Genomic DNA, 17,084 nt, shown 5'->3' with positions numbered 1-17,084 from the left:
AATGCTGCACAGAGCAAAAACAGAACGTCAAAAAATACAAATAAGTTATATAGGACATCTGAGAGCACAAAGTGATAAAAGGAAATGCAAAATACACTGACATAGAATAAAATATCATCATCAATTTGACAACACAGCAAACAACCAAATACAGAAAAGGACAAGGACATACAGAATCTCTACAAGTTGCAGAAACAAAACAGAACTGAGATAGAAAAAAACAGTGGGAAATCACACAGTGGTTTGTGTGTGAATATATCTTTGTGAATGGAGTGCCATCTCATGGTGACACCCTGCAATCAGATGAATGGTGCCTGAATGAATGTGTTTATTGTGGAATCCAGCTGGAAAATGGCTGGAAACTGAATCCCAGCTGGCTGGCAGCTAAACGGCCTCCAGTTCTGAGTGGCTGGGACTGCACTGTTCATTAAAATACAGTTAATTAACTTTTCAGTCATTAGGTTTTTAATTTCCTTTTCCCACATGGAAAATACCATTTTGAATTGAAAATCTTGAAACGATGCAGCAAAACACATCCCAGGAGCTCATTTGATAACACAGTATTTTATTAAACAAATATCATTTTATCCAGGACACTGCAACCTTTCCTTTCTTCAGCCTCTCCCACCACACTGTCTTTCTCCCATTCCTACACTCTATCAGTGGCTGGTTGTTAAGTATAGAAAAGGTTATACATTGTAACTCTAGTTCTATGGTGTAAAGCAAAGCCCTCTAGCTTTGTGACAGTGCCATTTCTAAATTCGCTTAGTTGAAGTCAGAGGCTCAGCTTGACAGTTAGTTAAGGCTTAGTCAGAATATGCAAATGCCATGGCTGCTACCTTTCTGAGGAAACCAACATAATTAAAACATTAAAATACCAAAAATGTAAAAAAAAAAAAAACAACTTTGATTAGTCTGATGTAACTTAGTCAGTTTCACAAAGGTAAAGACTTATTTTAAAACTTAAAAGTTAGCCTCCCTTCTCCATCCTCAAAGCCACATTCACATAGTACAAGTAAGTGACATTAAAGTGTTGAGCCCCCCCACATTAAGAAGCTTCAGCCTCTCAGCTCTGCTACACTGCACTGAGATTTTACACTACTGTAAGATTTTTTTTTTGTTGTTCCACACTTTGCTTGGTTTATCAAGTAAAATGTCCTTGTAACTGTTGAATCCTTCCAGACAGCAAACATTTAAGGTGTCACTGCATGAATTTGAAAGCCATGAATTTTTGTTTATAAAAAGTCTAACTGTACCCAGAATCCAAATTAAACTATTAAATTTGTCCTACTTATATATAATAGTCAAGTTATGATTCAGGAGATGAACGAGGCTTTTTAAATTTGATTAGTGTGTTCTTAAATCCACATCAGATCTGCTTTCTCAATATCTAAACTTTGCTATTACAACTAAATCATATTACTGTTTGCATTTTTCTATTGTATGAGGAAAAGGTGGTCATAATGTCTCATGGAATTAAGTGCGGTTTTATGACTCAATGCCTCGACCCATGATTGCTTTCTTTGTGTTCCTCTCTGGTCTCAGCAGGATTATGTAACATTTGGGTCCAAACAGTGCCACCAAGAGGCCAAAACTGGAGGCCAGGATGGCAAAGACCTCCACTGCATCTGCATATTTGCCTGGTGAGCTGATATAAGCAGGGACAAAGGCCACCCACACAGCACAGAAGATCAGCATACTGAAATTAATGAATTTGGCCTCATTGAAACTATCTGGAAGATTCCTTGATATAAATGCAATCAGAAAACTGAGGATAGCCAGTAAGCCAATATAACCAAGTAACACTGCAAAACCAACTGTGGACCCAACTGCACACTCATAAACTATTTTGTCATTGTGGTATTGAGTGTTTTTATGAGGAACTGGTGAGGCAGATAAAAGCCAGGCAGTGCAGATTGCTGCTTGAATAGAAGTAAGAACAATAACTGTTCCTCTCTGCTGCAAAACACCAAACCACTTCAGACTGGCTCCACCTCCTGGCTTGGAGGCCTTGAACACAGCCAGAACCACCATGGTTTTCACCAAGATGCATGAGATGCAAAGCACAAAGCTGATCCCAAATGCTGCATGTCTCAGTTGGCATGTCCACAGTCTGGGACGACCAATAAACAGCAGTGAACATAAGAAACAGAACTTAAGTGACAGCAATAGCTGAAAACTCAGCTCTGAATTGTTGGCGCGTACTATAGGTGTTCTGCGATGATAGATGAAGATGCTCAGGACAACAGCACAGATACATGTACCCAGCAATGAGGCTGATGTCAAGCAGATACCCAGAGGCTCATTGTAGGAGAGGAACTCTGTTTTCTTGGGAACACAGTGGTCACGCTGGGGGCTGGGCCAGAAGTCCTCTGGACAACTAATGCATTCAGCAGAATCTAAGAAAATAGAGAAAGTCTTGAGATACATGATTATAATACATCTTCAAGCTGCACTGTTTAAAACTGAATACCAACCAGTCTCATTGCTGATCTTTCCCTCAGAACAAGGGATGCAGTCAAAACAGCACACAGGTTCCCCTTTCTTTCTGGCCATGCGGGTACCTGGAGGACAGCTCTCACTGCACACTGACCGGGGTGGCTATAGGGAGAAAAAATAATGTTTTATCCTACACCAAATTACACTGATATAGTCTATTTAATGATGGGCCAAAAATATGTCCAAAATATCAGAAGTCACCCTTTTTGATTCAAAATTCCAGAAGATTTTATCTTCATCAATTGTGAGTTCTTCTCCTTTGAAGGCCGACCTCTTAACATCACCCACATTCTGAAGTTTCATTCTTCCATCAGGGAGCACCAGCCAGTTCATGACATCATATATTGGTAAGGGATCACCATTCTCATCAAATGACACTTGATCACCAAATGGTGTGGTGAAGTTGACCTTTTCCAAGTAATACAAAAGCTATGAATATCAGAATAAGAGAGAGACAAAAACCAGAGAGGGCAGATTAGAAAATAATGGCATATTCTTAAAGTGATTATACCTGTACTTAGTATTCAATAATCAAACTAGGGATGCACCAATACCAGTACTTTTTGTCAGACTGAGTACAAGTACTTATATGTTGGTGCTTTCACATACTGACTACCAATACAAGTACTTAATTATGTTGTTGCAGTTCTTACAATGAAAAAATAAACATGTTTTACTTTCATCAGACATTCCTCACTTCCTCAATGTAACAACTTGTTGTTTCCTGCTGTTAGTGTAACCATAGTTACTGTACACACATTTTTAGTTATTTGTTTTAAGTTACTGCTAATTTTGTTTTCCTTATTAAGCTGTGCAGTTTACTGTGCACATTATATATTTTGGTAGGATAAAGTCCACGACATGATTATGGACTGTTACATACGATAATATTTCATTATCATTTACAACATGTTAATTATGTAATGTGCTTCTTTGTGTCCTCCTGTCCTAAGAGCTAATTAGTTCCTACCTACCATTGTTTAGAAGGGACAGGTATGAGTGTAGTTGTGTCTCTGCTGTAAACCCCATTTTCTTAAAGATTTAACAGGAGAATAAAGAGGTGTATACACTGAGAAGTTGTAGCCCGCTCATTACCCACAACCAGAAAGAGTGGAAAATGCTACCAACCAACATAAGAGAATTACAGACTTGCGGCAGCTGTGTTTTTTTTTCTTTGTCTTCAGATTAATTAACCAAGGCATTCAACTAGTTTATGCTTGGCAGGGCTTATTGGACAGCAGCTGCAGTTTGCAGGTGCATCCTATGAATTTGTTTCAGTTTCACATGGACTTAAGCAATTTAAGGACATTTGCCAAAGTCGCTGCAGTCATCTGTCTTTCTAGTATTACCCCGCAGCAGGGAAAATCCTTTCAGTGATCTGCTCAGCAATGTGTATTTAATGCTACAACCTACTTACTAAAGCATGTAATTTGATTATAGAAACAGGTAAGCTACAAACTGATATCACACCTGCCATGGCTCCAGGCTTTGCAAATTGCCACAGCTGTGCCCACTGAAAGGCCCTCTCCCTGGCTCACACTGCAGCATGTCATCAAGGGCATACGCCAGAGCATACACAGCCTTGTACACATTATACTCTAGCCTGAGATTTGAAATGTCCAAGAACTCAGTCTCCACATCCTCTAGATCTTCTTGTCCAGTGCATAATGCTCCCCCTGCTTCCATCCAACCTGCTGGAGGTGCAAATCTGCACTGAAATGTGTATTCCCAAAACTGTTTCACCTAAAATACATAAAAATGTACGTCAGTAGAAATAATAACAGAAACACTTTACAATAAGTTACACAAAAATTTGAGTAGTTAACCAGAGAAGAAATGAGGAACAAATGAGGAACCACTTGATAGTTGATCAATCTTTAATAAGTACAACCGATCAGTCTTCCCTACTAATTCCTAATTGAGCACTATATAGTACATGGGCCTAATGATGAGTTACTATGAAGACAGACTGGGAGATCCCATATTATTGAATCATTAGGTGATGATTAGTTAATGAAATTTGTGAAACATACTGACCACTTTCTTTGTGAATAGTTTCTAACTCTGAACGTATCTGGTGAACAGCACAAAACTAGTAAAAACTCATTAATTACCGATTACTTAACCATGACTTACTCTTTTTCTGTCCCCCTGAAGTAACATGTTGCATACTACTGAGTAGTTACTAAACAGTCCCTCATTACCTTCTTATTAGTTAGTCTTTTTGTGTCCCCTAAAGAAAAGTAATATCTAATATTGCGTAGTTGTTAAGTAGTCCCTCACCTTACCTTATGACCACTTACTCTTTTTGTCCTTTCAGGTAAAGTGAACTATAGTAATGAGTAGTTAGTAAGTAGTCCGTCATTGCCCCGGATTATTTTCATTTGTGTGTCCCCTAAGGTAAATTGATAACACTTAAAGTAGTGAATAAGTAATCCACCATTAAGTTATGATCATTAAATCCTTTGTTTCTTCTAAAGTGAAGTGTCACATAAAACTGCATAGGTCCTATGTAGTCCCTCATTACTTCATTACTTGCGCTGTTGTTTGTGAGGCTTATAGCATCACGTGACCATGGCTCCATTTCGTCATCGAGGCATATTTCAGGTCCGCCCAAAAAATCCCGAACACAGAAATTGTGAACAACAATTTAGTGGTCTAACAGCACAGTTCAGAGTTAATCAGGAACCATGAAGCAGGTGTCAGTATGGTTGATTCACAGATATTCACAATCTTATTATTACCTTATGATTCACTGATTGAGGATCTCCCAGTCTTTTCTCCAGGAACTCATTACTATCAAGTATAAGTCCTCCATTAGGAATTATTAAGTATTTCTTGATTTATCAATCAATCAAGTTATTCCTTGCTTGTTTCTTAATTAAATTATCATTAACTTATTATTGACAATTCATACAATTTGATCAGATGTTACTCTTTGACTAACAATTCAATAGCAGTTATTTTCTCATTCATTTCTCATTCAGCTCAAATTTTGTGTGTACCTTATTGTAAAATGTTTTATTTTTGCATTTTCTCAGAGGATTGTAAAGTTAAACTCTAACCATGCTATAGTTGTTGTTGTGGTGGTGGTCAGGACGTATTTGTAGGAGGAATTCCTTGAGCCCTGGTATTTCTCCTCGACGGATGGCGATGCCCAGTGTGCCAGCCACATATGGCATCAGGTGGGGAGTCTTGAACATAGTAGCTGCTGTCCAGGCTTCACTGGCAATCCACTGTAGGCCTGTCACATCCTGCCTCACCACCTGTGCATCATACCAAATAAATAAATCAATAACTGTCATACCGCAAAAATAAATAGTGCTTAAATATATAGTTTTCAGAGCTAATGTCTTGTCTTACTCATTCATTCACAGGTGCTATCCTGGGTTTTGCACAGTATTTTAAGCAAAGTGCTGTATGTCACCTGATCTCAATCTTAAATCTTAAACTTAAATTTTTCAGTATTACAAATAAAACATGAAGTTGTATATTTAAATTAAGTTATAATTAAGTTATATTTCAAGCCCAACCTCTTCCATGAGGTTACTCATGTGATTCTCAGGTGCAAACACAATGACCACACGAGCTGTGGATTTCTTCATAACATCCACAATCCTCCTCAGTTCAGTTGCGTCTTTATTGCCCCAAGGCAAAACCTCTAAGTAGGCCAGACAACCTTCACCAGACTGAACAAAGTCAGATTGGAAGGATCGGGCAGCATGGAGTCCATAGTCATCATCACTGATCAGCAGACCTGCCCAAGTCCAGCCAAAGTGTTTTAAAATCTGAATCATAGCACGAACCTATGTGAATACAGAGTGAAGGGATTAGTACACAGGCTGAAATAATCTTTCAGAGGAAACCCTGCTAAACAGGTTTCAGAATAGATCATGTTGAATTATGCCTTTCAGTGAATATATTTTTAATGCAGTAAAGCCTAAGGAATGCTTAACTTCACATGCTGTCCTTTATTAATTTTCATTTTGCTGATAGATGCTCACCTGAAAAGCATCACTTGGGATCGTCCTAAAGAAGGATGGAAATTTTTGTCGGTCACTCAGACAGGAACATGTGGCCAAATAACTCACCTGTGAAAGACACAGACTAAATTAAACTTTTAATATTGATTACTCCATGTTTACAGCTGACATTAAATTAGAAAAAAAATCAAAACTCTCCAAAAGAATTATTACAAGTTAAAGTGGACAACTTACCATAGGTACTCTGTACAAACCTAAGACACTGGAGACGGAAATAGAACCGGTAGAAGAAGAATCACCCAAAATCCCTAGGACTGGAGGGGTTCCTACACAGGTCTCGTCTAATATAAACTGCTCCTCTTGACCATTGACTAAGGACAATGCTGCACGGAATCCAATCCTTACTTTGAAACAGTTATCATACACACTGTATCCCAGAGTCACATTAGGTAGCAGGTTGGAGTTTTTGTTGATCTCATCAATAGCAAAGGCCATGGTCATGGCATTCCTGAACCCTGGAATGTCAAACCTAACACGCACACGCACACACACACACACACACACAAATGCAGCTGTTTTATGTTGAAAAATGCAACATGATAAAGTAATGGACAACTACAAACTTTGCAAACACTTAAGACAGTTAAATGGTAACAATTATTATGACACTAAACAAAAAAGTAAGCGGTATGTCACTCATAAAAAAAAGTACAAATGCACAATATAAGTCCTTCTTTGCAGTATTTAATTGTCAGAAATACATTCTGCAAACCAGTTTCTGCTTTTTGCTGTTTTCCTTACAGACTTACCCATAGCAGGTAGGCTGTTGTGGTTCTGAGGTAAAAGACAGGTCAGGAAAGACAGAAAAGAAATGGATCTCAAACAGCCCACCAAGAACCACATCTCCAGCTTTGTGCATCCCATTTAGATTGAACTGTCCCTGTAAGTGGCAGGAGGGAGAGGGGGACACAGCAGAAGACATGAAGGAATACAATAACATGAAATGCATGAGCAAGAGCAGTCTGAAGTCTGAAAAGGCCCACATGACTTTCCTCCTGCTTTTTGCTGAAAGCCACTTTCATTGGCATGTCACCCCTTTTAATGACTTGTAGTATTGTTACCCAGCAGGGCATAAGCAAAAGCAGGGGTGGGGCCTCAGATCACCTGAGACAGATTTCATATTGAAGCACAATTCATTTGTGCACCTTTAAGAACATGTCACCAAGGTAACGGTAGCAAATACTCCAACTCACATTTAAGTTGAGGTCTACTAAAATTTGCATGACATTATGTTTATTTTGTTTGTTCATTATGTTTTTTTATGTTTATGTTTTTAATTTATCTGAATGTCATATAAAGAGGATTTTGATATGTAAGTTAGAGTTTTCTACAGAATCACTCTGTAGTTTAAAACTTGAGCAGATACATGTATCAGAAGAGCCCCTTTGTACTGAGTGTAATCCCAAATTTGTGTCTGTGAAGACCAAATTAACGTCACCAAATGCACAGTCAGCTTTGGGTTTCACTATCACAAATGAACGCAGTTCAAAAAAATGTCCACTAGATGGTAGCATGCTAAGACATTTGTTGAAATAATGTTTGACGAAGGGCTGTTAACATCTGCCTGGCACACAATAACTATACAGTGGTTTCAGATGTGATCAGTTCTGTTGAAATGTTGTCTTTCAAATTTGTAATGTTATAATAATTTTATAATTTTATGTGTGAATCAGCAGAATGCAAAGAATCAGGCAAATCAGTAGTTTAACCTCACAGAATCAAGCAGAAGTTGTCAGTCAGTCAGTGCCTGCTGCTCCCCTCACTGGAACCACTTGGTTGAGTCGTCCTGCATTTCTCCAGAACCGTGTAGCCACGCAAGTCATGAACGAAGCACCTCATGACCTCATCAATCCAGAGTCTGATGCAGAGATGACAGGAGGAGCCCCCCAGCACTGTCCCCACTAGAATATCTACAGCAGTGTCCATCTTGGATGGTCCGATCACAAGAGGACAGCTCTATGTACAGGCATTATTTGAACAAAGACAGAGGTGGTCTGGGCTGTATATGGCCACATTCTTTTAGCAGTATGCAAATTTGTGCTGGGCCTCATTGAAAGACCACATACACAGCACAAGTCTCCAGAGCCCCAGTGGGATCAGCGAGCAAACAGAGCCATGTGTAAATTACAAAAAGATTTGTAATTTGTTAGAAATCTGTGTGCATTGTTTTTCAAATCCACGCACAAACCAAAATTATGGCCTGTACTGAATCAGCACAAACAGCTGCACATCTATTTATAGAATGGGACAGGTTCATCTCAGTTAGTCAAATTACATTGTTTTCTTGAACAGATGTTTGTGGGCAACTCAACAACACAAACAAAATGACCATAACAATATTATATCTGAAGGAATTTCTGCAAAGCTGTCATGAAACATCTATTTGTGGTTAGAAAGAAAAAAAACTTATTCAAGCCTCTAAATGCTCAGTTTGTATGCATCATCATTCACAGTCAGCTTTTAGCTCAGATGCTTTTATTTTACCTATATACTATATAATTACACACTACACATACTCCAATTCTATTAATGTACTGCAATGCTGTTATATTCAAGAAAAGTCTCAGATTACTGTTTTAAAGACTGACTGTGACTTTTAATATTTTTATTTATATTTTAAACACCAGAGCTTGTAGGAACTTTTTTGCATTTGGAGACAACATAAAATGGGTTAGTGTATCTTCAAGTCGATGTCAGCTCCAAAAAGGAAAAACAGAATAACTACAATGATTTCAGATGAATGCAAATACTCTGCAAAGTTTATTCATTGAAAGTAATTTTTAATTTAATCAGGAGTAATGTTAACTTACACCATGAAATCCTACTAAGTCAAGTGGAAGTACTCAGACTACATTCTGGAAAAACATAGAATAACTTGATTCATGTGGTAAGATTTTACTGCTACTACTAGCTAGCTACTTTAGATAGATAGATAGATAGCTAGCTACTACTGAGTCTACTTTTCTCTTCTACTGCCTGTATTTTTGTATTGTGTACAGACAAATGATTTATAATGTCTCATGGCGTTGTTGCAGTTTTTATGATTCATTGCCTCGACCCATGATTGCTTTCTTTGTGTTCCTCTCTGGCCTCAGAAGGATTATGTAACATTTGGGTCCAAACAGTGCCACTAAGAGACTTAAACTGGAGGCCAGGATGGCAAAGACCTCCACTGCATCTGCATATTTGCCTGGTGAGCTGATATAAGCAGGGACAAAGGCCACCCACACAGCACAGAAGATCAGCATGCTGAAAGTGATGAGTTTGGCCTCATTGAAGCTATCTGGAAGATTCCTTGATATAAATGCAATCAGAAAACTGAGGATAGCCAGTAAGCCAATATAACCAAGTAACACTGCAAAACCAACTGTGGACCCAACTACACACTCAAAAACTATTTTGTCATTTTGGTACTGAGTGTTTTTATGAGGAACTGGTGAGGCAGACACAAGCCAGGCAGTGCAGATTGCTGCCTGAATAGAAGTGAGAACAATAACTGTTCCTCTCTGCTGCAAAACACCAAACCATTTCAGACTGGCTCCACCTCCTGGCTTGGAGGCCTTGAACACAGCCAGAACCACCATGGTTTTCACCAGGATGCATGAGACACAAAGCACAAAGCTGATCCCAAATGCTGCATGTCTCAGCTGGCATGTCCACAGTCTGGGACGGCCGATAAACAGCAGTGAACACAGGAAACATAACTTAAGTGACAGCAATATCTGGAAACTCAGCTCTGAATTGTTGGCGCGTACTATAGGTGTTCTGCGATGATAGATGAAGATGCTCAGGACAACAGCACAGATACATGTGCCCAGTAATGAGGTGACTGTCAAACAGATACCCAGAGGCTCATGGTAGGAGAGGAACTCTGTTTTCTTGGGAACACAGTGGTCACGCTGGGGGCTGGGCCAGAAGTCCTCTGGACAACTGGTGCACTCCGTGGAGCCTGTAAAAATAGAGAAAGTCTTGAGATAAATATTTTTTTTATCATATCTCCAAATTGCAATGTTTAATTAATACCAACCAGTCTCATTGCTGATCTTTCCCTCAGAACAAGGGATGCAGTCAAAACAGCACACAGGTTGCCTTTTCTTTCTGGCCATGCGGGTACCTGGAGGACAGCTCTCACTGCACACTGACCGGGGTGGCTATAGGGAGAAAAATAAATGTCTGTCTTTCTACACCACCGTACACTGCTGTAGTTTATCTGTCTAGTAGTAACCTAGAAGTAACCTTTTTTGATTTAAAGTTCCAGAAGATTTTGTCTTCATCAGTTGTGAGTTCTTCTTCTTTGAAGGCCGACCTCTTAATCTCACCCACTTTCTGAAGTATAATTCTACCACCAGGAAGCTGCAGCCAGTTCATGACATCATATATTGGTAAGGGATCACCATTCTCATCAAATGACACTTGATCACCAAATGATGTGGTGAAGTTGACCTTTTCCAAGTAATACAAAAGCTATGAATATTATAATGAGGGAGACAGGAAAACCAAAGAGGAACAATTAAAAAAAGCTTTGCATATGCTTATGGTGAACACAGTGGTACTCAGTATTCAATAATCAAACTGAATACTATTCATATGAATACTAGAGACATTAAACAATCACCGACCTGATAATGTAATCCTCTACTATCAACCTGCAGTAGGGAAAATCCTTTCAGCTATCAGCTTGATACTTTACTATTTGTATGTAATCCAACACCCTAAATGTGATTAAACAAGAAATACTGAAGTATATGATTTAGTCTTAGAAACAGGTGAAGGGCAAACTGATATCACACCTGCCATGGCTCCAGTGTTTGCAAACTGCCACAGCTGTGTCCACTGAAAGGCCCTCTCCCTGGTTCGCACCGCAGCACGTCATCAAGTGCATATGCCAGAGCATACACAGCCTTGTACACATTATACTCTGGCCTGAGGTTTGAAATGTCCAAGAATTCAGTCTCCACATGCTCTAGATTTTCTTGTCCAGTGCATAATGTCCCTCCAGCTTCTATCCAAGCTGCAGGAGGTGGTGCAAATCTGCACTGAAATGTGTGCTCCCAAAACTGTTTCACCTGGAATGCATTAAAAAATGAATGTCAGCAGAAATAATAATGGCAACCGTCTTCAATAAGTTCCACAAAAAAATGGGTAGTGTCCTGGAATCAAATGAGGAACAACTGAGAAACTACTTGATAACTGATGAATCTGTAATAAGTGCTTTCCTAATAATTCTCAGTGGAGGACTATCGAGTAGGTAGGCCTAATGATGAGTTACTGAAGAACATACTTGGAGATACTTTGTCATTGAATCATTAAGTAATGATTACTTTATGGATATCTGTGAATCGATCATACTGAACATTTTCTTCATGAGCTGTGTCTGTGAATATTCTCAGTCATCCAGGTCATGGTATTCGTATCAAGGTTTGTAGTAGGGAACTGGACTTGATAGAGCTGTAATACACACAGGCAGAACTGAAGAAGCCTCCAGTTGCCTACTACAAACCTTGATATGAATTCTTCATGAGCTGTTCCTGATTTACTTTGAACCTGCCCAGTGAACGGCACAAAACTAGTTAGACTCCTTAGACCCATTTACAGCATGTGATTCTTTTATAGTAGCTTGACTTTTAGACGCTCTTTGTCTTTTCAGTGAAATATTACCTGTTGAAATTCAATATGCAATCAACGAACTAAAGGATGACTGAATGTGTCGAGTCAGCTGTTTATATTTTGATGTAACCACTTAATGTCCTCTTTGACCTTTGTTTGTCAACTTATACCCTCCTTTCCACCTAAAAATGTGCCATAGTTCCTCTCCTCCACAAGTGGGGAGCCCCCCATGACATCAGCAACTGTCCAGTTTCTATTATCTCATAACTAAAATGTTTAAGACACTAATCTTTAATTATTTATCACACTCTCTTGTCTCCATTCCAGTCTGGTTTCAGGCATAATGTCTCCACAGCTAGAGCTCTTTTAAAGTTTGCTAATGATGTGTTTACTGCCTCTCTCTCTGGTGCAGTTTTTCTTGATTTATCCAAGGCTTTTGACATTGTTGTACTATTGACTATTATCTTAAACAATATTTAATACTACATATCCCCTCATACTCTCTTAGACATATTCAGCAACCTTTCTTTTTGGTTCCCAAACTGATAAAGAAATTGGAAGACACCACTTTAAATTAAAATTTCCATCCGTCTGACTGGAACAATCTGCTCACTAACATAAGAACAATTAACTCATTATGCCTCTTTAAGAACGCATTATTTCTCTTTCTCAAAACACTATTCTGCTGCTCTTAATGGTAATGTCTTCTTGCCCCGTAAATATTGTACGGCTTTTCCTTGGTGGTTTTCTTTGTATTATTATCATTTTTATCATTATTATTATTGTTGCATTATATGTTTGGTGGTATCTACTTCCTACTTATTTTATATGGATGTTATGGCGTTATGAGAATGACATGTGAGTGAGTTGGTAAATGAGAGTCTTTGTGTATGTTGAATGTATTTTGTCTATTTTGTGGGACCCCCTCAAAAGTGATATGGTTCACCTCAGCCTGCTATCCACTTACAATTACTCACTCTTGTTGCATCCCCTCTTACATACATAATACTGATCCACGAGTTACCCTTTTTGTGTCTCTCCAAGTAAGGTAATTATTCTTTGCACTGAGCAGTTGGTACGTACTGAATCATTACCTCATCATGACCTGTCCATTAACTAATTGGTTGCAACGTAATTACTATACATCAGCAATCAACAAAGACATTAGTAATCCAAAGTATGGTAAGTATAATTTCTGACACATCACATCAGTATGACTGAAAAGAAAAACAAGTCCACATCAGTAAATAAAAAGCAGAATATTCTGTCAGATATTTTATTTTACTTGGTTCATTATATAAACATAAATATTAAAAATGAGGACTGAGTTTAGGAGACACACACCTCATGTTCTTAATCATTTCTAAATTAACTAATCCTTAGCAACTCTATAAAATTTGATTACGGGTTATTCATTAAGTAATAATTCACTAGCAGTTATTGGGGTAAACTCTCACCATGCTATAGTTGTTGTTGTGGTGTTGGTCAGGACGTATTTGTAGGAGGAATTCTCTGAGCCCTGGTATTTCTGCTCGACGGATGGCGATGCCCAGTGTGCCAGCCAGGTATGGCATCAGGTGGGGAGTCTTGAACATAGTAGCTGCTGTCCAAGCTTCACTGGCAATCCACTGCAGACCTGTCACATTCTGCCTCACCACCTGTGAATCATACCATATAAATAAATCCATACTACTATGCCACTAAATTAGGTAGTGCCTTATTATACAGTTTCCAAAGTTGATGTCTTACTCATTCATTCACAGGTGCTATCCTGTGTTTTACACAGTATTATGAACAGTGTTGCATATCAACATAATTAGAGTTTTGTTGAAGCTTTGTTAAAGGCAATGGTATTGAGAAATAAAAGCTATGACTTATTCAATTAAAAATATTCACATGCCATTATGTTTTAAATCTTCCAGTTTGACAAATGAAACATTAAGTTGTATGCTTAAATTTTATTATAATAAAGTTTGATTTCAAGCCAAACCTCTTCCATGAGGTTACTCATGTGATTCTCAGGTGCAAAAACAATGACCACACGAGCTGTGGATTTCTTCATCAAATCCACAATCCTCCTCAGTTCAGTTGCGTCATTATTGCCCCAAGGCAAAACCTCTAAGTAGGCCAGACAACCTTCACCAGACTGAACAAAGTCAGATTGGAAGGATCGGGCAGCATGGAGTCCATAGTCATCATCGCTGACCAGCAGACCTGCCCAAGTCCAGCCAAAGTGTTTTAAAATCTGAATCATAGCACGGACCTATATGAATTCAGAGTGAAGGGATTAGTACACAGGCTGGAATATTTCTTTTTAGTGAAAACCTGCTAAACCTGTTTTGCAATGGATCATGTTTATGCCTTTCAATGAATATATTTTATTATTGCAGTGAAGGGATGTTCTTCCCGAACAATGCTTAACTTCACATGCTGTCCTTTATTAATTTTCATTTTGCTGAGAAATGGTCACCTGGAAAGCATCACTTGGTATCGTCCTAAAGAAGGATGGAAACTTTTGCCGGTCACTCAGACAGGAACATGTGGCAAAATAACTCACCTGTGAAAGACAGACTGTACATCCTAAGAATATACAAAGTTTTTAATGGCTCAGTTAAACTTTTAATGTTGATTATTTCATGTTTACAGCTGGCATTAAATTTGAAATAAAAACAAAACTCTCCAAAAGAATTATTACAAGTTAAAGTGGACAACTTACCATAGGTACTCTGTACAAACCTAAGATACTGGAGACGGAAATAGAACCTGTAGAAGTTGATTCACCCACAATCCCTAGGACTGGGGGGGTTCCTATGCAGGTTTTGCCTGATATAAACTGCTCCCCTTGACCACTGACTAAGGACAGTGCTGCACGGAATCCAATCCCTATTTCGAAACAGTTATCATACACACTGTATCCCAGAGTCACATTAGGTAGCAGGTTGAAGTTTCTGTTGATCTCATCAATAGCAAAGGCCATGGTCATGGCACTCCTGAACCCTGGAGTGTCAAAACTAACATACACACAAAAAATACCACTGTTTACTGTTGAAAAATACAACAGTACAGTAATAATCAACTACATACTTTGCAAATAATTATGATCATTTAATTGTAACAACTATTACAACACTGAACTACTATGTAATGTGTAAGTAAAATAAAATAACATAAATGCACAATGTTTCATAGCTATAATCTCATCATCAGAAATACATTCCACAAATGGGATTGATTTTCCCCAGTTTCTGCTTTTTGCTGTTTTCCTTACAGACTTACCCATAGCAGGTAGGCTGTTGTGGTTCTGAGGTAAAAGACAGGTCAGGAAAGACAGAAAAGAAATGGACCACAAACAGCCCACCAAGAACCACATCTCCAGCTTTGTGCATCCCATTTAGATTGAACTGTCCCTGTAAGTGGCAGGAGGGAGAGGGGGACACAGCAGAAGACATGAAGGAATACAATAACATGAAATGCATGAGCAAGAGCAGTCTGAAGTCTGAAAAGGCCCACATGACTTTCCTCCTGCTTTTTGCTGAAAGCCACTTTCATTGGCATGTCACCCCTTTTAATGACTTGTAGTATTGTTACCCAGCAGGGCATAAGCAAAAGCCGGGGTGGGGCCTCAGATCACCTGAGACAGATTTCATATTGAAGCACAATTCATTTGTGCACCTTTAAGAACATGTCACCAAGGTAACGGTAGCAAATACTCCAACTCACATTTAAGTTGAGGTCTACTAAAATTTGCTTGACATTATGTTTATTTTGTTTGTTCATTATGTTTTTTTCATGTTTATGTTTTTAATTTATCTGAATGTCATATAAAGAGGATTTTGATATGTAAGTTAGAGTTTTCTACAGAATCACTCTGTAGTTTAAAACTTGAGCAGATACATGTATCAGAAGAGCCCCTTTGTACTGAGTGTAGTCCCAAATTTGTGTCTGTGAAGACCAAATTAACGTCACCAAATGCACAGTCAGCTTTGGGTTTCACTATCACAAATGAACGCAGTTCAAAAAAATGTCCACTAGATGGTAGCATGCTAAGACATTTGTTGAAATAATGTTTGACGAAGGGCTGTTAACATCTGCCTGGCACACAATAACTATACAGTGGTTTCAGATGTGATCAGTTCTGTTGAAATGTTGTCTTTCAAATTTGTAATGTTATAATAATTTTATAATTTTATGTGTGAATCAGCAGAATGCAAAGAATCAGGCAAATCAGTAGTTTAACCTCACAGAATCAAGCAGAAGTTGTCAGTCAGTCAGTGCCTGCTGCTCCCCTCACTGGAACCACTTGGTTGACTCGTCCTGCCTTTCTCCAGAACCGTGTAGCCACGCAAGTCATGAACGAAGCACCTCATGACCTCATCAATCCAGAGTCTGATGCAGAGATGACAGGAGGAGCCCCCCAGCACTGTCCCCACTAGAATATCTACAGCAGTGTCCATCTTGGATGGTCCGATCACAAGAGGACAGCTCTATGAACAGGCATTATTTGAACAAAGACAGAGGTGGTCTGGGCTGTATATGGTCACATTCATTTAGCAGTATGCAAATTTGTGCTGGGCCTCATTGAAAGACCACATACACAGCACAAGTCTCCAGAGCGAGCAAACAGAGCCATGTGTAAATTACAAAAAGATTTGTAAATTGTTAGAAACCTGTGTGCATTGTTTACAAATCCACGCACAAACCAAAATTATGGCCTGTACTGAATCAACACAAACAGCTGCACATCTATTTATAGAATGGGACAGGTTCATCTCAGTTAGTCAAATTACATTATTTTCTTGAACAGATGTTTGTGGGCAACTCAACAACACAAAAAAATGACCATAACAATATTATATCTGAAGGAATTTCTGCATAACTGTCATGAAACATCTATTTATGGTTAGAAAGAAAAAAAACTTATTCAAGCCTCTAAAT

General features: G+C 38.6%; 1 protein-coding gene across 1 annotated transcript; it reads right to left on the bottom strand.

Moving 5' to 3' along the window:
* Positions 1–1,233: 1,233 nt before the first annotated feature.
* LOC146328914 (vomeronasal type-2 receptor 1-like) lies at positions 1,234–15,535 on the bottom strand. Its single transcript, XM_084716573.1, has 18 exons — positions 15,426–15,535; positions 14,866–15,160; positions 14,620–14,706; positions 14,140–14,412; positions 13,607–13,807; positions 11,333–11,608; positions 10,779–11,006; positions 10,570–10,693; positions 10,298–10,491; positions 7,292–7,422; positions 6,717–7,011; positions 6,504–6,590; positions 6,033–6,305; positions 5,565–5,765; positions 3,970–4,242; positions 2,701–2,928; positions 2,478–2,601; positions 1,234–2,399 (listed from the first exon to the last, which is right to left on the bottom strand). The coding sequence occupies exons 1-18, from the start codon at positions 15,533–15,535 to the stop codon at positions 1,489–1,491; spliced, it is 4,311 nt and encodes a 1,436-aa protein (XP_084572699.1). The 3' UTR covers positions 1,234–1,488.
* Positions 15,536–17,084: the final 1,549 nt, after the last annotated feature.

The sequence above is a fragment of the Lutjanus erythropterus genome, chromosome 4 (assembly GCF_056507025.1).
Source record: "Lutjanus erythropterus isolate fLutEry1 chromosome 4, fLutEry1.hap2, whole genome shotgun sequence".
NCBI lineage: Eukaryota > Metazoa > Chordata > Actinopteri > Lutjaniformes > Lutjanidae > Lutjanus > Lutjanus erythropterus.
This window is presented reverse-complemented; position numbering and strand designations above follow the sequence as displayed.